At 37.9% G+C, this 23792-nt stretch overlaps 1 protein-coding gene across 1 annotated transcript in view; it reads left to right on the forward strand.

The window, feature by feature from the left end:
* CNTN5 (contactin 5) overlaps positions 1-23792 on the forward strand; it is a 1066495-nt gene that overhangs the window by 770014 nt on the left and 272689 nt on the right. The window contains exon 9 of the mRNA XM_081099170.1: positions 9050-9152. Within this exon, the coding sequence (XP_080955296.1) occupies positions 9050-9152 (103 nt within the window). The remainder of the gene's footprint in view (positions 1-9049; positions 9153-23792) is intronic.

Raw genomic sequence — 23792 nt, forward strand, 5'->3', positions numbered from 1 at the left:
ATTCTAATATATTATTCCTACCTTCCAGATGGTGTGTGTGTGTGTGTGTGTGTGTGTGTGTGTGTGAGTGTGAAGAAACTGCTTCCTCATACCTTCAGTTCACCTTGCCTCACCTTTATCAGACTTTTGTGTCTTGCTACATGCGTTTAGTTTCTTGTAGAAAGGACTGTGGATCTAGCAATTTGTAATTAATGTATTCAATGCAGTGAGGAAAGTTCACCATAGTTCTAAAGCATCTTACTTACTCTTTTAATGAAAAAAGAATGATTTAGAGATCTCCTAAGCATGCAATTATTGAATTGAGCTTTGATATATAATTCAGAACCATTATAATTTTTATTTAATTTCCTTTTTAGTTAGTATACTTATTTTCCATTACTGAGCCCAAAGTAGCTTTCAAAAGAGGATCTTTGGCTGAAGTATGAGGACCCTAGTTCATTCAATATCTGATTTGTTGTTATACTTACAATAGAGGCCCAGTGCATGAATTCATGCACCAGTGGGGTCCCTTGGCCTGGCCTGCAGGATCGGGCCAAAACCAGCTCTCTGACATCCCCGAGGGGTCCTGGATTGCAAGAGGGTGCAGTCCAAGCCAAGGTACCCCGCCGGTGCACAATCAGGGCCAGGGAGGGACGCGGGATGTTGGCCAGCCAGGGAGGGACCACAGGAGGGCTCCTGGGCATGTCTGGCCCATCTCACTCCGTCCTGATTGGCCAGACCCCAGCAGCAAGCTAACTTACTGGTCAGAGCATCTTCCCTGGGGTGGTCAGTGCACATCATAGCAAGCAGTTGAATGACCTTAGCATATCATTAGCATATTATGCTTTGATTGGTTGAATGGCTACCGGATGACCAGACACTTAGCATATTAGGCTTTTATTATATAGGATAGGTATTGGAGACAACTTAAAGAAGTCAAAGTACCAAACATTTTAACAGTTACCAAATTTTCCTCTCTCTTTTTGTTTTCATATTATAAATGCAGACATATAGAGGGAAAGACAAACACACACATACTTCATTCAGAAAAAAATTTAAGTTAAAAAATCATCCATATTAAATGAGTTTCCAATACAGTCATGTGTCAATTGACAAGAATATGTCCTGAATGAAATATGTCATTAAGTGATTTCATCCTTATGTGAACATCATAGAGTATACTTAAACAAACTAAGATGGTATAGCCCACTATACATCTAGACTGTATGTTGTTCTGCATGTTACTGTACAAAACAACATGAGATTAAATCAAGCACAAGAGAAAAATGATGGAATCAAGAGAGGCGGTAATGAAGATGCATGAGGCTACTGGCAGTGTAACACAGCACACTGTTTTATAGCAGACTTTTTTTTTAAGTAGAAAGAGTACACTCTAAAATAACAATAAAATTGTTGTATAGTAAATACATGAAGCAGAAACATAGTAATTTATTATCATTATCAAGTACTAGAGGCCCGGTGCACAAAATATGTGCACTGGGTGGGGAGGGGAGTTCCTCAGCCCAGCCTGCACCCTCTTGCAATCTTGGATCCCTTGCTCCTTACTGCCCTGCTCACTGCTCCTCAGCAGCAGGCTCCTTACTGCTCCTTAGTGCTGCTGTGGAGGTGGGAGAGACTCCCGCCACTGCCACTGTGCTCGCCAGCCATGAGGCCAGCTTCTTGTGGGAGTCCACTGACCACCAAGGGGCAGCTCCTGCATGGAGCGTCTTCCCCCTGGTGGTCATTCTGGTGGTTCTGCCATAATGGTCGCTGGGCTTTTATCATATAGATTATGCACTACACGAAATTGTGTGTGCTATACTTTTATGCGACTGGAAGAGCAGTAGCTTTCAGTTACACCAGCATCATCATAAACATGGGGAATGTGTTGTGCTACAACATTACAATAGCTGATGTCACTAGCTGATAGGAATTTTGGGATCACTGGTGCACATGGGTCCATCATTGACCAAAACATCATTATGCAGCACGTGACCAGAATGGACTTACTATAAAACTGTGATTGGTTATGTAGATATAATTATGGAGAAGTTTCTATAGTTTTATTTGTGAATAGATATTTATGAAAAAATGGCAAACCTTTTTCTAAAAGAACTTTCCAACATACATACCTATTCAAAGTTAATATTCGACTATTTATTATCAAAATTTTCTAGTTTTCCCTATCTAATTTATTGTTTTAAAGCTGGAGAGCTTGTATGTTTGTTCATGAAAAATTGTAGTTTGCTTTCTTTAGTATTTATTTTTATAAATTTTTTCAAGTTATTTATGCACATGGAGTGAACCCTCCTATGATGGGAGAGAGATATATTTCCCTAAATCTCAGTGGCAAGAATATGAAAAGAAAATATGTCTTAAAATTCAGTAATCAGAGGAGAGCAAGTACAGTGGGAGGCAGCCTATTGATCAATTTATTCTTGATGCTCGGGAATGGAGAAAAATATCTATTGGTTTCTCTGATTTTCAGCATATATAAAACAGTGATGAAAAACATCTCCTAATAATAAACCTCTCTAGTTTTTCTCAATCTCCCTAGATAAATAATATTCATAAAGGTGCATTTATTTGAAGATAACACAATTCATTTCTTTCTTCTTGTCAGGAGATCCTTCAATCCCTGTATTTACATAAAAATAACTCACCTTAAGAAACTTTGATTTAGGTAGGCTTGTGAAATTGTTACCTTTTAGGGGCTCATTAGGGAATTAGAAAGAAGGCTTCTAATCACTTTTCCAAAGACCAGAACTTTTATTTGAAAACAGTAAGGAGGGATATATTAGTGCATATGTATGCTCTAGCATACCACTAGATTTCTAAACCCTCAATTACTTCAGTTTTCTTATTATACATGAGAAAACAGATCCAGAGAGGTTCTGTGATTACTTCAATGTTTCACCAAGCCAGGGCTACAATTCGGATTTGCATCATTTATCCATGACTCGCAGGTTAATATTTAATGTGTCCTAAAAGGATGAGTACAGTGACATGTTTCACAAATAGCAAAATATCTATAGGCATAATGTGAACTATTTAGTCATTATTATTATCAATATTTGTTATTACTCATCTGAGCTTTCATTTCCTTACCAGGGGGCTTGCATAGAACAATACATATATTTTATACTCGGATTTGTAAAGACAATAAAAAATTACAAATGAAACATTTACTGAAACTCAAGTACTATAAAGTAAAAATAATGTAAGAAGCTCTGATATCACATATATTTCTGGTGAAATAAAAGAAAATCCCCACAACATTTTATCAAATATTTTCAATACATTTTAATGTGCAAATCATATAATATGCAAACAATAGTCCATTTCATAGGTCCTTCATTTTGATGCATATCCTAGGTATATCTTTATTACGTTTTTTGTGTTCAATTTACCAATATTTAATCATTGATAAGTGTATGTATGATAGCAACTCCAGGTGCTATCATTAAATAAAATCAGATGCCTACTGATTATAGAAATTATTTTTCCAAATGAGTGCTCAACAAGGATTTACCAATCCACTGCTGAAGTCTCTTAATAAATAAGAAAATATAATATTCCTAGTTATTATTTATCATCCAGCTCCTAATTATATTTAAAATTTCTCTCTCACTATTACCTCATGCACCATGCAATAAAATGAACATTTCTGATAAAATTCTATGGAATCTCACTTCCATATCTTTACGGACATGGTCCCTTCCCCCTGAGAATCACTGATCCTCCCAGCATCACGTCCTTAATCCCAGTCCTATGTCATATGCATTTAAACTAGTTCCTCCATTTTCCTATTTAATAATCTCTTCTTCTTAACTCCCATAATATTTTATCTGTACTTTTCTAATTTCATTTATCCTCTTGAGTTACCTATTATAATTTGCATTCTCTATTAAAAACTGTGATGTTTAAAAATAAAAAAAATCATATATATCGATGTGTCCTGGTGCCTATCCCACCACCACTCAGTCTTGTCTAAGCTAGAATATGCAGACTCAGATAGGTTATGAGATTGAACCTGATATTGGGCCACCACTGGTTATGTTGAGCTCAATGAGGTATCACTGAGAACTTTTTGAGCTGAAGCTGAGAAACCCAACGTAAAATAATTTAAGCAAAATAGAAAATTCATCTTATTTTACTGAAAGGAGGGCAGGGCAAGAAGTTAAATCCCAGGTAGAATTGACATGCTACCAGTATTCTCTTTTTTTATATCTCCTGTATCTGCATTGGCTTAATTCTATCTAAATTGGCTTAATTCTCTTCAATGGCAGATTCACTCCTTACACTAGTGGAAGTTCAGTGACTCTCAGACGTGCAGGCTCTTTTTTTGCCACAAGGAGGAACTGAGACTTGGACTCCCTGGTCTCCTGTTCAAAAATCTCAGCCTTGCCCTGGCTGGTTTTTCTCAGTGGTTAGAGCATCAGCCTGTGCACCTAAGGGTCGTGGGTTTGATTCCAGGTCAAGGGCACGTACCTGGGTTGCAGGTTTGATCCCCTGCCCCAGTTGGGAGTGTATGGGAGCCAACCAATCCATGTGTCTCTTACATTGACGTTCTCTCTCTCTCTCTCTCTCTCTCTCTCTCTCTCTCTCTCTCTCCCCCCCCCCCTCCCCTCTCTCCCTTCCTCCCTCCCTCCATTCTTTCCACTCTCTCTGAAAGTCAATGGAAAAAATTTCCTCAGGTGAGGATTAAGAAAAATAAAGTAAAATAAAATAATAATAACAATGATAATCCAAGCCTAAGCTGCCCATCCATGAATCAAACATTGTGTTCAGGGCAAGGGTTTAATCTAACTAGCCAAGTGTGAGTCTGATGCCCATAATAGGTGAATAACTACAGCCAGGAAGGCAGAATTTATAGGAAGATAGTGGCTCCTATTCAAGTCACATGGTTAGAAAAGATAGAAGAAACATTTTCCATAGAAACACTGAAAATATAGGTTCTATTCCTGGAAGACAAGAAACATGTTGAATACAATTGGCAAAGATGTTGAAAACAAAAATGTAAAAATGCATTATTTGGACATAAGATCAACCAAACCTTTTTAACTCATGAGCTAAATCAAACGTTTAAGGTCTACTGGATGTAAATTCTTGGCCCTGGAAATGAATATTACTATGAGTACCAGACAGAAATATCACTTGAAATATTTATGTGCTAACACATGGACATTGACCAATCAGAACTGATCTTCAAACAATCAGAAAATTCCCAGGTCTGGCATGAGTACCAGGACATACAAATTGAATATAATTTGCCTGTTAGGACAAGTCACCAATGAATGCAATATGATTATAGACTCTGTGCATGCCCTTTTTTCCCCAGGCATTTTATTTTGCTACACTCAAATCCTAAAAATGACAGGTAACATGATAAAGATAAGAGTCAATGTTCATCCAACACTGAATTTCTTCAAGGTACATAAAATCACCTAGAGAAACGATTGAAATACAGAGCCCATAGCCCCATGATTATTTATCAATAGGTTCAGAATTAAACCCTGTAGCCTACAATTTTAGTAAGGCTTCCAGACTTTTCTGATGTCATTGGCTCTCTGTTCTGCAGCACACTTGTAGAACCACCGCTCTAAATTGCATTCCACTTACGGAAAAGCATCCGAGCTATTTGTAAGTAATTGGAATAAATAAGAAAATCAACAACCATGAAGACATAGAAGGATAGTAATGAAGTCTCAGCAGGAAGGCTTCTGTTTATTAGGGATCTGGGTAATTCAGGGCCATCTTCCAATGGCGTGTAATTCCAGAGTAGGGCAATCAACTAAGCCAAAAGGGACAAGTATGAGGAAAAAAATGAAAACACAACTTAGTGTATCTTGAGCATATTTAGCTTCATATAAGGGACTATCAAAAAGTAAATGAGATACAGTGACTGACGAGATAATCTTAGTAATTTGATCTTTGACTATGTATCCTATAGGATTTTCTTACCTGTCATCATCAAACCCTACCCAACAAAAGACATTACAGCCAGGCTGCATATGACTTGAGATATTAAAAATAGAAACTGAAATAAAATAATTAGTGAAGGCAGGCAATCAATGATTGATGTAGTATATGTGATATGCCTGGATTGTTATACTCTGTGATTGATGTTCCCCAACAGAGTGATATCAAGAAAACGGTTGTGGACTTAAGGTCATAAAACTCCCATTTTTGCTCTGTTTCCACCAACAGCTTTCTTTAGAACCTTGTGCCACTTACCTGACCCCTTGGACTCTTATGTCCCTCAGCTTTAAAAGAAAGAGGGTTAGTTAAACTGAGAAAAACCTTTAGTCATAAGATGATTATCCCATGAAACATAAAGCAAAATTTAATTCCTGATTGTAATCAATTGTTAGAGAGCAAAACGTAACTAAAGAGCTTTCTCATCTGCCCTTTTAGCACTATCAGAGTAAAATTTAAAAGATCCAGCTATTTCTTATAGTGCAGCTCAAATTAGGTAATATAATCGGAAGCCTTTTATTCAAACCTTTTAACTTTATTTTTAATATCTAGTTTAGATATTAGCAAACCTCTTGGACCCTAAAGTGAGGCTTAACCATCTCTTTGGTCATATGGGAATCATTGAAGGAACATGAGAAAGCCAATCTGGATAAAATTACTTCCCAAATACTACCAGGAGTGCCCATCCTTTTGAGTCACTTTTAAGGATTAGAGCAATAAAAGAACACCTTTGCAATCACAAATGTTATCTAGAAGAGAAGAGAGAGAATATTTGGGTCTGGCTCCTATTAGCCAAAAAACATCAGTAGTATCTTGGGATTTTTCAGAGTTGGATCGAGGTTTTGAAAGGCCTGAAATGTTGTTACAATTCTGGGACCTACTTTAGTGAAAGGGTTTTTAAAAAGTACTAATATAAAAGTCAATTCTAAAGGGAATTTTTACTTAGGCTAGAAAAAGAAATAAAAACAAATTACTGGAGTTTTGGAAATTCAGGTCTCTTTCTCCTGAGACCTCTTTAGACTCTTACAAGAAATCATTATAAAGAATCATCTTCTAAATCCATCCTGACGTTCACTGCCCTTCTACAGCACTCTACAGCGCTCCGCGACAGCCAGCACTCATAGGGACTCATGCAAATAAGGGTGTTCAATTTAACAAGCTTAAGTTTAATAAGTATCGTGTATTATTAATCATCAGCTTAACAGGTGGACAAGGAACAAGAACACCACAGAATCAATTTTGGGAGAGAATGGAGAGCTCAGAAGCTGACATTAAGGACTGCTTCAGGTGGGCAATCAGAGGTAGCCTCTGAATGGGAGGCCTGGGAGTCTTTATATGAGGGCTTACAAGTAAGAGGGCATTAAAGATAAACTTCTCAATATTGGGTGCACTCAGTCGGGTATCACTAAGCAGGCCAAATCCTGATATTCAGGAGAGCCAGGAAAAAAAGAAGATATGAGGAAATAAAAGAACGGAAGTTGGAAAATGTGGGTGAGGGCAGGAGGAGGGTGTAAACAAAATAGAGGAGAAAAACATCACTGAGAGAGAGAGAGAGGGAGGGAGAGAGAAGAGATGCTTCACCATCTGTTTTGAGCGATGTAACAGTGCTAATCACTCAGTTCCCCTGCTGTATACCAGGCTCTTGGCGCACAGTGAACATAAGACTAGGAAGAAAGTGAGGGAGTTAGCCCGTTAGAACAGGACATTACACTAATGGTAATTCTCTCTGTTCCCTCATCTTAGAGTTTAGAAAAATGAGGCACAGAGGTCACTGGCCTGTCAGAGATGATCGTCTAGCTTAGCCAAGGCCGGAAGCCCCATCACTTTGATGAAAATAACACTGATATTTTTCTCTTTATGGTTGCTTTACAGAAATCTAGCAAAGATAATCTCTTGTCCTCAGCAAACTTAAACACTTCTCCATCTAAAGCAGTCCACACACGCAAAAATAATAAAAAACAAAATAAAGTTGTCTAAGTCTTCCTTCATGACACATCTCAAATCAATAATAAAGAAGTAATAAAGAAATAATTAACACATGAAGTTTTTCTTTGTTGAAGGTAGCTTTGTCTCCCTTCCCATGTCCAGTGCACCTTGCCTGTATATCTTATAGCATTTATTTTACTCCGTCCAAGTCTCTTTTTCTCCTCACCTTTCTCATCCACCCCGCCCTCCCCCCCACACACAAAGGAATTACAGTGTTCTACATGCACCCACACATATACATGCAAATATGCCCATAAACACAGACACCCATAAGCACACACACAAGCTCCCCAGTGAAGCATCTGTGCTAAATCAAGACTCTACCATGTAGCAATATTTTAGAAAAGACTGGTTTTCCTATTTCTGGTGGTTTTCTATATCTCTTGGTTCTTACTGTTCCATTTACTTTCTCTTCTCCCTTTTCCACACTTATACAAATCCTAGCCATTCTCATAATCCCCTCAAATGCACATAAAACTTTAAGGATACCTCATTCACAGCACTCATCACTTTCTATGTTGCATGACACTTACTTTGATATATAGCCCTTTTCCCATACTTGAGTGTACTTTGTGTGTGGCTTCTTTCTTTAAGAATATACTTGCTGAGTGCTTGAGAGCACAGTCTATGGGTGATTTATCTTTGTGATGCCCACAATGCCTTGCAAAATGCTTGCATATTATAGATATTCAATAAATATATATTAACTAATAAATAAGTGTTCTCTAATTTGGAAATGATAAAGTTCTGGAACCTTTACTCATTTCTTTTTTAAATCAGCAATTATTTACCATAGGAAATGCCTGTAGTTATTTATTTCCTTTGGAATATAATTAGTACCTAAACTACTAGAGTTAATTTACACTTAAATAATTAATATTTTAAAAAGTACGGAACATACAGGCAATCCAATCCTTAAGGGAAGGCAGACATCATAATAACTGAATTTAAGTGTATTTTTCTTTTTTTAATGCTTCAAAAATTTGGCAGTCATCAAACAGACGTTAACAACCAAACCACAGTGCTGTTCAACGTAACCATCCCCAGGATTGAAAAGAAACTGTGACATTCATTTTATGCTTTAAGACTATGCTTTCTTTTCCAGGTGTGATGGGAGAGTACGAGCCGAAAATTGAGGTCCATTTTCCTTTAACTGTTACAGCTGCTAAGGGAACAACTGTTAAGCTGGAGTGCTTTGCCCTTGGCAAGTAAGTCCATATTCTTCCATAATTAGACACAATTGTTTATTAGAATGTGACATATCTTATTTTTTAATCACTTATTTTGCTAGATTTCACTTTCCCAGAGCTCCTTGGTGGGAAGAAGTAACCAATTATAATGATCTTTCTAGTCATTTCTATGAACCTCAATGTATACATTTTTTGCTATTTTAACATAGAGAACACTTCTTTAATTAAAAAAAGAGCTTTACATCCCTGACAATGTGTCTTAAAAATTTCAGTATTTTTTCTTAAATTTTATTCGGCAATGATGTAAATGAAAATATAAAAGAATAAGGTGCTACTTGCTCCTCACAGATTTTGATAAGATATAATAAGCCATGAGTATAAAAATCACAAAGACAATAATTGCAGTGAGTCAACTGCTTACTTCTGTATCTCCTGAAATAATGATAATGTGATAGCACCAGCTGTCAATATGCACAACATGTAATGATTCCCCAAATCAGAAAGATGATTCATATCACACTTTAATGCCTGCTATACTTAAGGATTCTATTTCGGAGGGTTTAAATCCCGTGATATGTAATTACTTGTCAATGATGTTTACAATATGAGTATTGGGTGTAGAGGCAGGAGTGGAATTTTGATTGTATTTGATTAGAGTATTATGATTTATTTTTAACAGAGTGTTGTTGTTTGCTTTTTTTAATGGGTGATAAGCCCTCAGGGTTCTTTCTAACTCTATAATTATAATTTGCATAACTGCATCTCTATCAGAGTTGCTAATCATTTAACTTTACTTGTGGTGAGCTACTCTTGCAGTGTGACTACAAAGTACATGGAAATAAAACATGCTATACAAGTGTGCTTAAACCTATAATTGGGGAAAATATTACTAAGTATAAGAAATGTAGCTAGCAAAAGGACATTTAGGGCATGAACATAGTAAACACTATGTTTTCTAATATCAAGACAGATTAAAATAACATCTGTGTAATTTACTTAACTCTAAGTAGAAACAGCATCATCATAAACTGAAAACAAAATAAATTGTTATGTGGTCATTCTTTTAAGTAAAAGATGCCTATAAATAGAACTATATTTCAAGAACTAAAAATTCATCAAGGAGGTATTTGGGCAGATATCTGAGGAAGTCTTCTAAACACAAAGATATCATTTAAATGCACATGGTTATATAGCACCTTAAAAGTCGGGTTTTTTTCCCCAACCATTTGTCCATGTTGTCATATCAAGTATGCCTGAAAATATCCAGTGTTAGCAGCTTAACTCTCACAAATACAAAAATAATATATTTTGGTTTGATGCCAAAGGTTTAGTATATCCTGCAGTTAAATAATTCTCAAATGCTTAGTATTTTCACTAAAGCCACAAACAAAAGGAGGTCGTATTGTAAAACACATTAGAGAACTGGATTTATAGAGAGAAAAAAAAACAATATGGGAAATTTCTCCAGGCAGGCTTATTTAATAAGCTAGATGTGTTTGCTTTTGGAAGTATTGAAATATGCTTAAATTGATCATTAAAGTTCCTTTCATTCTAGGTAGGATTCAACAATTATTTTAGTTTAATACTTTATTTTCTTCAACTTCTCCCTCTTCAACTTTGCTACTCCCTCTCCCCACACCACCCCAAATAAACAAAAGGCAAGGTAACCCTGGCCCCAGGTGGCTCATTTGGTCATCCCATACACCTAAAGGTTTCAGGTTCAGTTCCCAGTCAGCGCACATACTTAGGTCTGGGGCTTGACCCCAGGTCAGGGCTCATATGGGAGGCAATAGATCAATGTTCTCGCTCGCTCTCTCTCTCCCTCCCTCCCTCCCTCCCTCCCTCCCTCCCCCCTTCCCTCCCATCCTCTATCTTTAAAAATCAATAAAAAGCATATGCTTAAGTGAGAATTTTTTAAAAAGGGAGGAGGATAAAGAAGACACACAGCCTATCAAGGACACTGTTGTTCATTTGATATCCTTTCTGTAAAGTGTCACAATAATGACTTTTAAAAATGTTATGAAGAGCTATACCTCTACCTAAAGACTAACCTGCGATTCTGATGAAAGTAAACAAGGTCAAAGAAATAACATCCTTACATATGTTAGCTCGTTTACAGCATATGATCATGTGGAGATCATCACTGCATCCCAACATGATCACCGCAATTTCAAATTAATACCTGAGTATCTGCTTAGTCCCCACAGCTCGCCTGAGCTGCTTTCAACTTTAACAAGCAGATGATTCTTTGGTGGCCTTTGTATGTCCCAAAACTTTATTATTTGTCATTAAATACCAGTTAGGACTGTGCCACTCAGACTGATTTTCCCCCTTCCCCCGGCCCCCCACTATCCTTTACACATGGAGTGTTTCAACTTGTGGAGTTTCATAACCAAATCATGGCATAGAGCATATCAAGCTCTCTCCTCCCACGGCTTCTGCACTTGCTGTTCCCTCTTGAACACTCTTCCCTGTCCTTTCCATCCTTTCCATCCTGGCTCCTACCCACTGGCCTCAACTTAAATATCACCATCTTAAAGAGACGATTGATAACTATCTAACTCACACCCATTTTTCTCTAAGTAGTTGTGTTTTTTCTTCATAGCTCTCAATACAGTTTTAAATTATTTGCTTTTGTGTTTCCCTACTTTAAACATTTCTTATCTGTGTCAGTCGGGTATTCGGCTGGAAACTGGACCCAACTCCGATGGTTCAAAAGATTTTAGTAAAGGCATATGTGAAAGATCTGTCAGTGAGCGGGACTACGAGGACCAAGGAAAGTAAATGAGACATTAGTAGGCCAGCGATAGCAGGACGTCATTCTCACCCAGAATGAGCAAGGGGGGGCGGGGGGGGGGGAGAAGACAATGCCATCAGAACCAGGGACAGCAGAGATATGGAGGGGGCCGGGGGCCACTGACAAGAAGGAGCTGCAGACACTATATTCATGAAGAGATCACAGCCCAGGAATGGGTCAGGAAATTCATATCCTGACTTCTTTTCCACCTGCCTTCTGATCTCTGATGGCTCTCATGACTGAAGGCACCCAGAGCCAGCTTGGAAGCCAAGAGGATGCGGTTGGCAGTACACACAACAAGGCAGAGAGTGTGAGAGAATGAACTCAGAAATACCGTGGCTACCTAATCCATCTGAGATATCAACAGATGATACATAATAAGTAATAGATTCTCTATGCATAAAGCATTTTGACTAACTCCTATTCTCCCAATCAAATGTGCACTGCTCTCCTCTGCACATCTCTATCTCTTGCCCTCTTATTGTTTCCTATTTATGTCTAAATTGACACTTATATTTTTAGCTGTGCCTTTTCCTGACTAGTCTCACCTCACTCTAACAGTATCTCTCTTTTTTAGACCTACATTATCTCCTTCTCTTTTGATTTTCTTCTCAAAGCTTATTATCAAGTTCTAGCCATACTTAATATTTAACAAATAAAAAAACACAATAAAAAACACACTTCTCTTTATCTATTGGCCCTTAGGAAGGGTTTGTTTGTTTGCTTTAAGAGGTAGCATAAGGTTAAAAATGAATTCTTCATATTTAAATACTAGGATGAAGGACAGAGTGAAAAACATATATCACAGAGAGTGATATTTAATGCAATAATGGCTTCAAGGACAGATAGGAGGAGACCATAAGCACAAATTCTTGCTGTCTCCACCTTTGCCTCCTACGAGCCTTATGGGGGCAATTCAGCTTTCCTACTAGAAATCACCATTTTTAATCATGTCATTTATCAAGTCAAACGCCTTCCTAGGTACACCTCTTCTCTCAAGGAAAAATCATTCATTCATTTATGCAAAGAAGTCAAAAAGCAAGAGGTGGGCTTTGAATAGATCATCCTGTGAATGCATATGAGCTAATGTATCTTCAAAAGAACCTACCACTGAAATGTGTCTGGAGGTTTTGGAAACCAACTATGTGCCAGGCAATGTACTAGCTTCCATGGATTTCCATAGTCCCTGTTCTCCAAGAGATGCCATGTTATCTTCATACATTTTCTGGGTGTAGCACCTCCATCTGGAGTCCAGTCTTAGGAACCTAGTAAATATTTCCATCTAATCGCTCTCTCTATATAGTGGAGGCAATTGAAAGTTGGTCTTAGTCATCACATTAGCAGCAGCGTACACCCTGATCAAGGTGTCCTCCACAGTCAACTTTTATTTCTAGAAAGATTTACTGCCCATCTTTTTTGCTCCAACTATAAATTGGAGACTAAATGACAATAATGGCAGATTTTCTTCCTCTTGAATTTTCCCTGACCCAGACCAATCAGAAATGTCTTTGTATTGCTAGAGCCACACTTTCAAGCTGTCAGAATACTGTTCTTCTGCTCACAAACATTTTTACTCCTCTAGAGAAATACATTTACTTCTAGGAGATCTGTCCCTAAAAGTTCTTATAATTTAGAGAATGTAAATTGAGGCAGCCATAGTTGCACACATAATATAAAATCATGACATGGATACATTTTCTGTATTCTTCAAGGAAAATAGCAGAAGCCAAATGATTTTAGGTCATTGAATTTTACTCTTTTTTTTTTTGGTGTGTGTGTGTGTGTGTGTGTGTGTGTGTGTGTGTGTATGTTTTCCGATGGTCTTTTTTTTTATTGTTTTATTGCTTAAAGTATTAGAAAGGGTATTGCATATGTGTCCTTTTTTTTCCTCTGCCCTTGACAATCCCCTGGACTCCCCTACCCCCCAGTGTCTTATGTCCATTGGTTATGCTTATATGCATGCATACAAGTCCTTCGGTTGATCTCTTACCCGCCTCACTCCTGTCTCTTAATATCACACAGGTTCACCAACCTGCCTAATCAGAAGTTAGGTTAAAAAAATCAACAGGAAAGTTATATATTACAAGATGTCTTCTAAAGAAGCCTCTACTTAAATCTCAATTTAGCAAAAATCAAATGGTTTCTCTATAGGTTGATGCAGCAGAATACGACAAAAATATACTATAATTAAACTCCTTGTCATGTATCTGCAAACAGAATTACCAAGTATGGAGCACAGAGTGTATGCATGACGTACCTGTGACATGTTATGTCTGGTATTAGTCAATTCTGCAAAGGTATAATTTTTCCAGCAAAATGGGAAGTGCTTAAAGAGAGCCCACAGGGAAACAAAGGTGTGTAAAGGCTTGAGAAATACAGCAAAGTATTAAAAGAAAAGGAGGGGGATTAATTACTCTGGAAAGAAAAGGCTGTTTTAGACATATGGCGGGTTATTACCAAGAGATTGCTCACAAGCTGTTCTCCAGTTTCAACAAGATGCAAAAGGGTGAAATTCCAACAGGATGGCATTAAACTAGAAGGATTAGATTAGGTACAATGTAGAAGTTCTTGATGAAAAAAAGTGATTGCAGGAAAAATGGGTCGTAAGCAGAGGCACTAGGAGCTCTTCCCCACACTGCCATACGAATATAACAACATCAACTTGTCTCCTAATAATTCAGATGTACCGTTTCCTGAAAGAAGAGAAATGGTCTGAGTCGGGGATGGAAATGAAAATTAAAAAATTCTTTTTTTGCTGACCGCTCGCTCATCTACCCACTCAAGGCTGCAAATGAAGAGTAAAAGGCTAGAGGCAGGCCGACTTAATTAGCTGCCTTTTGCCAACGGCATTATTACATAACATTTAAAAATGGGCCAAAACTGGTTTGGCTCGGTGGATAGAGCGTCGGCCTGTGGACTGAAGGGTCCCAGGTTCGTTTCCGGTCAAGGGCATGTACCTGGGTTGCGGGCACATCCCCAGTAGGAGATGTGCAGGAGGCAGCTGATCGATGTTTCTCTCTCTCATCGATGTTTCTAACTCTCTATCTCTCTCCCTTCCTCTCTGTAAAAAATCAATAACATATATTAAAAAAATAATAAATAAAATAAAATAAAATAAAATAAAAATGGTTGGTGGCCTATGCAGGGAGTGGAGCATTCAGCCCAGAGATGTCAGTTAGGGAAGAGGAGGTGTTTTTGATATTTCCCAGGTCTACTTTTATTTATTTATTTATTTATTTTAATATATCTTATTGATTTTTTACAGAGAGGAAGGGAGAGAGATAGAGAGTTAGAAACATCGATGAGAGAGAGAAACATCGATCAGCTGCCTCCTGCACTTCTCCTACTGGGGATGTGCCCGCAACCAAGGTACATGCCCTTGACCGGAATCGAACCTGGGACCTTTCAGTCTGCAGGCTGACGCTCTGTCCACTGAGCCAAACCGGTTTCGGCCCAGGTCTACTTTTAAACATTGGACACAGTGCTCCTGAAAGGAAATGAGAGAAAAGAGGCCAAAAAACAAAGCAAGTGTGGAATCCCTTAGGGGCTTAATACATATTTCAGTTTAATGGCTCTCTCTATATTGCAGGTAATTGAAAGTTGGAGATATTTTTCAACTGGTTGTGCCAAGTTTTCAAGCCTTGTCTCTATAAGCATGAACTAGGTAGAGAGAGTAAAATGACAACTTTCACGTGTGGAGAGTTAGTGACTGCAGGAAGAGCTACCATCCCTAGGGCTGAGATGAAAAGTAGAAGAGTTGTCATTATTAAGAATTAGAAACTCAGAGGTACCTCTCTTGGGACCCAGACATCAGGGAGCAGGCACCAGACAGCTGGGTTTCAGAGGTAAGACAAAATGAAGCTGGCCCTACAAACGTTGGAAAAGCAAACTCGATTCCTTTGCTGCTTCAGGAAGGACTTGTTGCTAAAGTGCAATGAACACGAATCTCCAGCAACAAGAAGCAGGCAGGAAGCAGTGTGTCCTTTCCTCTAGCCTTGCTGTCTCCCTCTAGCGCCCCCTCTTGACAGATCCGTAAATAACATTTCATTCAACATCATTGTGTTACAATGTTCATGAGGAAAAAAACAAAACACTACAGTACAGGGGTCCTCAAACTATGGCCCGCGGGCCACATGCAAATACAAATATTGTATTTGTTCCTGTTTTGTTTTTTTACTTCAAAATAAGATATGTGCAGTGTGCATAGGAATTTGTTCATAGTTTTTTTTTTTAAACTATAGTCCGGCCCTCCAACGGTCTGAGGGACAGTGAACTGGCCCCCTGTTTAAAAAGTTTGAGGACCTCTGACAGTATTTCCAGTTTAAGCCACTGTCGGTATGGAGTTTGGACGTTCTTCCCATGCTTATGTGGGTTTCTCCAGGGACTCATGTTTCCTCCCGCACCCGAAGATGTGCTCCTGAGGTGAATTCGGTGTCTCCACTGTCCCAGTCTGAGTTTGGGTGGGTGTGAGTAGCCCTGAGATGGAAGGGCATCCTGCCCGGCGTGGGTTCCCACTTTGTGCCCAGAGCTGATGGGATGGGCTCCCGCCATCCACCTGCAGCCCTCAAGTGGAATAAGTGGGTTGGAAAATAATTATCTTACTTGTTTTTATTAATCTCTCTAAAATGTATGTATAGCTCACATTTACTTCAATGTTGGGTAGTAGAAGTGTTTTGCTCTTTATTTTGAAGCGCGGTGATGTTTTTGTGACCAGAAGTATGTGGTAGGAACGTAACTCTTGCTGATATCAATTAGCCTGTGGTAAAATGGGTTTCGTTGTAGTCATTTCACTTAAAGTTGCCATTTCCAAGAACTTATTCACAATGTTAAGTGAGGACTTACTGTATCCTGCCCTCACAATCCTATTCAGTCTTCAAGGTTTAGGTCAAATGCCACCCTTCTGTTCAGTCATCGCTGCTTTACTTAAGATCCAATCTCTTACTTTTAGAACTGCTGACAATCCACCTATATTTTACTGTTTAGCCAGTCCCCTTGGGCTATTGTGTATATCTGTCTTCATTATCCTTTGTAATAAAAGCTAATATGCAAATTGTCCCCTTGACTGGGAGTTCGACTAGGGGGTGGGGCGGCCAGCCAACTGCCCTCGGCCCCTCCCCACGGCTGGCCCCCCCCGCCTTCAATAGGCTCTGATGGGGGCGGTTTGGCCAGACCCCACCCATGCACGGCCCCTAGTTGTGATATATTTTTGCATCCCTAGATTATCTTTATGTGCAGCAGATGCTAACTATATTTACGAAATTGAATTCAAGCCTGAGAAATGCGGTCGGTCTTTGTAACAGGAGGTATGTTACTGCCTTGGTTTTGTCAGACAGAAGTCTTTAGATGCCTTTCACATGTCTTGGCCCTGAAATTCTTATCACATTACATTAGCTACAGATTTCTGGCAGGTGTCATTTCATCATGTGACCTTTCAAAGACCCGCAGAAAGATTACTAAATATGTCACATAGCCACCACCAACAAAGAAGTGAAATTTGGTCACTGATGCTTAAATGACCCCATGCACAAGGGCAAACTTGGGATTATTCTGAATTTTTTAAAAAGCTATAAACTTTGAAGCAACATCGGTTTATCTACTACAACAATCCTCCAAGCCAATAGTGTTACAGGCAATTTTTTTTTTCTTTACATGTGCCTTATCTTGCTTTTGCAGCCATTAACACACAATCAGATCAGCTGTGCTCAAAAGGCCTTGAACTAGTTACTGTAATAATTATGTGAATGACCTTTCCAGACTCATCTGAAACCTGGTGGTGAGGTGGGAGGGAAGAACTCATTCAATTTCCTGCCCTTTCCGTTTCTTCTTATCTCTGTTTCAGATAGCATTTACAAACCATCTTTTGTTGCCCTCCATCAAATGCCTATTAGGGAATCCAGACATTAAGTCATTTTTTTCTTTCTTTTTTTTTTTTTTATATGTTTACTGCAAGTAAGAAAGTACCAGTTGTCAATTCATGAAGTCGTTTTTTAGTTTTTGCTGTAGTTTATGTTTTCGTTTCCTCAGTCCTCAGCCAAGCTGTCTCAAATGGCTGCTCTTGTGTCCCACTGTAACTGTGAGAATGACAAATATTCCTCAGAGATTTCCCACAGTCTGCAACTGGCAAACATTCCTGAAAGAACCTGCTCTTTAGTTACAGATTGATGATTTATTAATACCACTGTAAACTGCCGGGCACTAAGGGCTTTAGGAATTAAAAATAGAGTTGTGTGATATTTGTCAGTCAAACCAAAATCAAATTATTTACGTGTTAGATTGATAGAAGATATGGGGATAGGAGTTAGTCACTGGGTCTAGGAATCAATAAATGTTTAGCTATCACAGGAAAGCAGTATATTATAGAGTTGAGAAAATTACCCTTGTGAGCTGTTGGTTGCTTCAGTATTTTTGAAACCAAGGATACATCCTCATTTTAGGTGGTACCCAAAGGAGATGGGTGCTGAAGGAACCTTAGAGTTCACATAGCCCCAAATCAATTTGCAGATAGGGAGCTGAGACCCTGCAGCGAAGGGCTAGACAGACATGTGGTCTCACTGGTCGGGCTAATGATTCGATGCTTCTTCATTTGATGTTCTTAATACTTTCAACATTCTTCTATAGTGCGAACCATAAAAGGGAGTGTTTTATTTACTTATTTGCTTTTGCATTCAGAGGTGTTGTCTAGTTCTAGAGAAACAGAACCAATAATTCACATTAATAGCTGACATTTGAAGTCACAGTTAACTGACATCATATGTCTAACTTGTCCAGGGCTGTCTTAGGACCATTTAAGGTGCCTCATCAGGAAAACCACATTCATGAAAAAGGCCTCATAGCTAGCAACCTGTAGAAGCAGAACCAGGTCTCCTGATTCTAAAATGAACGTGCTTCTCACCTTATCATACCACTTTTCAGTTGCTAAGAGTAATTTCCACTTTATCAAAGCAAAAATAATTTTGGATGCACTTGAGTATCTCAATGATTGAAAATTAAGGATGTTAATATGCAAGGAAAGCCATTGAGGGCATAAAGCAAAAGATAAAAATGACTGAGATTTTTACTTGGATCAGTTTAGACTCATCCAAAAGCTTTGTTTTAGGTGAATATCCCTGGAGTTTTCATAGGATAACCTCTTCCATTGGGTTTTAAAAAAAATATATTTTGTTGATTTTTTACAGAGAGGAAGGGAGAGGGATAGAGAGCTAGAAACATCAATGAGAAACATCATCCAGCTGCCTCCTGCACACTCCCCACTGGGGATGTGCCCGCAACCAAGGTACATGCCCTTGACCAGAACTGAACCTGGGACCTTTCAGTCCGCAGGCCGACGCTCTATCCACTGAGCCAAACCGGATAGGGCTTCCATTGGGTTTTAATTTTGGATCAGAAACTGACTGGCTGCTGACATTCTTAAAGAGGATATAAGGAAGCAATATACCTATCAGGAGTTTCTTATATATCACACACACACACACACACACACACACACACACACACCCACACAGCACCACATACATAACCTTGCTACTTGAGTGAGCCTTTGGTGAAGCAAAAGTAGAAGAAATTTTAACCAAAAAAATTGTCAAATATTTCAGTATACTTAAAGCTGAACTTCTATCTAGGACTGGATGATTTCCATGTTTCACTCAAATTCTAACCACATCTCTGACATGGTTTCTCAAAGGATTACAAACAAGAATAAATTTAGGCAAATTATTTATCCTTCTGACTTTAGTTTCCTTATTTTGAGCACTTCCATTCTTGCGTTTCTATGTTTTATGTAATCAATCACTCACAAATTCCCGCTGATTTTTCTACTAAAGGTTTAAATTTTGTGCAAGTGGCTGTCTCTTCTAAAGGTGATTGAATAAAAAATTTTACAGCTTTTAAAATTTATTTATGTAACAGCGAACGTGTTGGAGCCTGGTTATTTGAGGTCTCATTCTGGCTAATCTGCTTAATGGCAACACTTAATTTTTAAAGCTATGACAGTACATAGACTGTTGAAAGTGGTATGTGTCTCACTGATTCATTGTACTATGAAATACCATATGTTTATTCTTGTTATAGTGGTATTGTTTGAGGCAGGGCAGCGTCAGCTCTTGTCCACTAGAGATGTGTTTAGAATGTTAAGATGTTTTCAGATACAATTCTTAGAATGAGTTGACACTTAGTTGGAAATTAATGTATTTTAAAGTGTTGTATTTTTCATTTCAATAACCGTACATTTGAATGCCATGATCATGTATGAATTACTAATATATGTCTCCCTTGACACTTCATTCTTCTGAACTTCAATAGCCAAGTATACCACCTCAAATCTTGGGCACGCCATTGACCTCCCTCTGTCCTTCTGTCTCAGTCTGTCCGTCATTTGAAAATGCCTCAAGTCCCCGTCTCTCTATTCTATCTGCCACAAGAATAGTTAAAGCATATTACTATTTAACTAGTTTTTCTCTCATTTTTTTCCTGCAAATAAGACTAGAGATATCCTTTTAAAAAACCACCCCACTAATGTTCCACCAGCGTGGGGAATTTCTCAAGTGCCCCTTTCTATCAGACTCTGCTCCATGCATTTTATTGGTTCTGTTTTCCACAGTCATTCCTGGCTTTCGTACCACTCCCTGTCCCATTCAGCCGAATACTTCCTTTGGACTTCTAATTTGGCCATTGATTCCAGCTTCACCCCTTAATTTTATCTACTTGAAATTCTTTAAACCCTTGTTCCACAGATGAGGGTCCAGGCTGGTTCCTAGAACTTCAACTCAAATACAGCTCCCACACCCACCCTCATCTACATAATACATTTTTACTGTCACTGGAGGTGACCACTGAGGCATTCACACAAAGTATAAACTCTTAAATTATCTTTCACTTATTTTTCTTCCTTTTCATTTCCATCTGTTTAATCACCATAAATGTCTCTGAAATTTATTCCCACGTAGTTGGTGCAAAGTGAAATTTTTATTGATTGATTAAATTATTCATCAACATAGCAGGCTTGTATATATGCTCAAGGGGAAGAAGGTACACACTAACATACTAAAGAATTCTATGCCTGAGGCCACATGTGCATAGATTGCAAAGGCGTTTAGATTGCAAAGGCGTTTAGATTGCAAAGTTAGAAGCTGAGTGGCTCCTCTAGGCTGCACCTTGGTGGATGGCTTCACCTTGATAGTGTCTGTTTCTATGTGTCCAGGTTTCAGAATCACATGTTTTACAGTCGATGTATGCACTCTAGCATGAATGAATCGCCCTACCAAAGTCACTGTGATGAATTAGTTTTTCTTTTATTAATTACACGTTTAGGTTGGTGGTTTCCTTTGGGTTTTCAGGGAGGGACTTTAACCTCAGGGGTCACATATTTAGAAATCATATTCTGTGGTCTGATGTCAGAATAATTTCTATGAATAATTAATACCATCAGTTATACTGTAAGTCTTATTCTTTCCAATTCAGAATGTATCCTGAAAATCAGAGGATGACTCATATGTATACGTATTTAAGCTTTTTTTCCAAAATATTTGATCCAGAGTGAACGTTTCCTTATATCTCTGATGACTGTGATCCCTAGGGCCCAGAGGACCACATGCACAGTTTATTTGTTCACTCTGATGTTCTTATCAAATGAGCACCAGAGGCATAATTTCATATTGATCTTTGGAAACAGGTGCCATTGAGATGAGGTGGAGAAAGGATGAAATCACAGGGAAAGAGCCGTTAATTAAATTGTGTTTTTCAGAACCACCTCCTCTGCCTCTGTCTTGCTAGAAACACTTGCTAGCTTTTACTTATCCCTGCGATAAGATTTATTATAGACAATTACTGTGAAGTTAAAACATTGCAACTTCATATTCTTCACTTCTATGTATGTTTTTTAAATCGTATAGAAGATTCAAATCTGCAATTAAATAAAATGCATATGTATTTTTAAATATGCAATTAAATAAAATGTATCTGCATGCACAATGTATACCAAAATAAAAATGGTTCTAAATTGTCTTATAGCTCATGCACTGCTGGCTTAGATAAATCATATTGTAACTATTCCTTTTATCTAATCATTTTCTATTTTCTATGACAGTGAAGTAGCAGGTTTCATTCATTTTTTATTTGATATTTTTGTATTCGTTGTCCCTGGCTGTGTGCTTGATTTTTAATGGTAGAGTCACATGTACATGGTAGGATTTGCTGCAATTAAATTTAATGTATTCCCTATATAAGTGAAATGTGTGTGCATGTACATATATGTATGTGAATTAATGGTTAACCCCCCTCCCCGAAAGAATATCTCAAGAGAGAAAATGTTAAAATATAAACATCTGCCACCCTGGTTTTTTTTGTTCTTTTTTTTTATTTGCAATGTAATAAAACAGCACCTGTCTGCTGTTCCTGTCAATGTTTTTGTTGGTAGCTATATGATGCAGAATAGTTTCCATGTCAGATCTTGATGATAATATTTTTAGTTTGAAAAATAATTTTAGCTGAGAGCCCACAGATACAAAAATAATATTCAATGGGGACATGTGTCAGCAGCTGCTTTATATCACAAAAAAGCAAATGATAAGTTCTTTTGGTCATTTCTGTTTCCTACTTTTCCTTTCTTTGGGGATCAAATCAATCTGGTCACAACTTTTAGAATGTCTTATTCATGGCCATTTTCTCTAAGGAAGGTGCCTTATGAAATCAGGTCACTTGTTTTATGCATCCCCACAGAGAAGTGTAGCCTTCTGGACATTTCTGAAACAAGCCACACACCAGTGTTTTCCACACAGACGCACAGGACAAGAACAGCTTCCTGTCCCCACTTTGATGTAATCCCATTCCTTTGAGAAAAAGCATAGATATAATAATACTCCCAAAGCACACATTTTTTAAACATTAAACTCTATGAAATCCAGGTATATATGGTGTGTCGCTGTTACATCAGCAATGTTTTCTTTCTTATTGATCTTTACAATCATGTGTGCCTTACAGTCAGAGGTATTTTGGATGTGATGATTGAGAGTAATTAAGGATAAAGTGGCGTGGGTGCTAAACCCTAATTTAGTGAGCAAGTCGATCAGAACCTGAGTGATGACAAGTTCTTCCTTCACTTATTGGCAGTTTAATTTTTAAAATTTTGAGTTAATAGTTATCTCCTCTCTAGCATTGAAAAAGTATTAGGAAAATGGTTGCTAACTACATATTTTTGTCTTACTGATCGGTAGCTTCATTTATCAGTTGTATCATTCAGATGAGTTACCCTCTTTGAATCTTATTTTCAAAATTGGTAAAGTAGACATAACAGTACCTATCTTATAAAATTACTCTTAGATTTAACTAAGGTTCAATATGTAAAGGGATGTCAATCACACGTTAATTCCCTCTTTCACCCTCCTTCTCTGGAATATTTGTGACTCACCATTTATTTTATGAAACACTTGCCCTTGTTGTAATGTTGTGCTTTTTATGAAATACCCTCGAAGACACAACTCATTTCCCAAAACAGGGATGCTAGCCTTTTACAAACGTCACTCTCTCTGCTACCATTCAGCTTTTCATGGTTTCAACTGAAAATGGATCATAGGAAATTCACTCTCTGGCTTTTTGCTAAAAATACATATTGCTATGTGCCTGAGTAGTGCAAAGAAACTCTGAACCCATAAAAAAATTTAAATGTATTTTAAATATTAGGAATTTTCTGTCAGTTTTATCTTTCCCAAACATTCTTTTAGGTCAAAACCTTTCTCTTTGTCCCCATGAGCTGATTTCACATATTAAGCCAAAGTGACATTTTACTGTGGCTGCTGTTAATATTTAAAATATTTGATATGATTGTTTTGCAATCAAATTTGATATACCAATATTAGAGAATGCCAAGA

This window comes from Myotis nattereri, assembly GCF_964212035.1.
Source record: "Myotis nattereri genome assembly, chromosome: 9".
Lineage (NCBI taxonomy): Eukaryota > Metazoa > Chordata > Mammalia > Chiroptera > Vespertilionidae > Myotis > Myotis nattereri.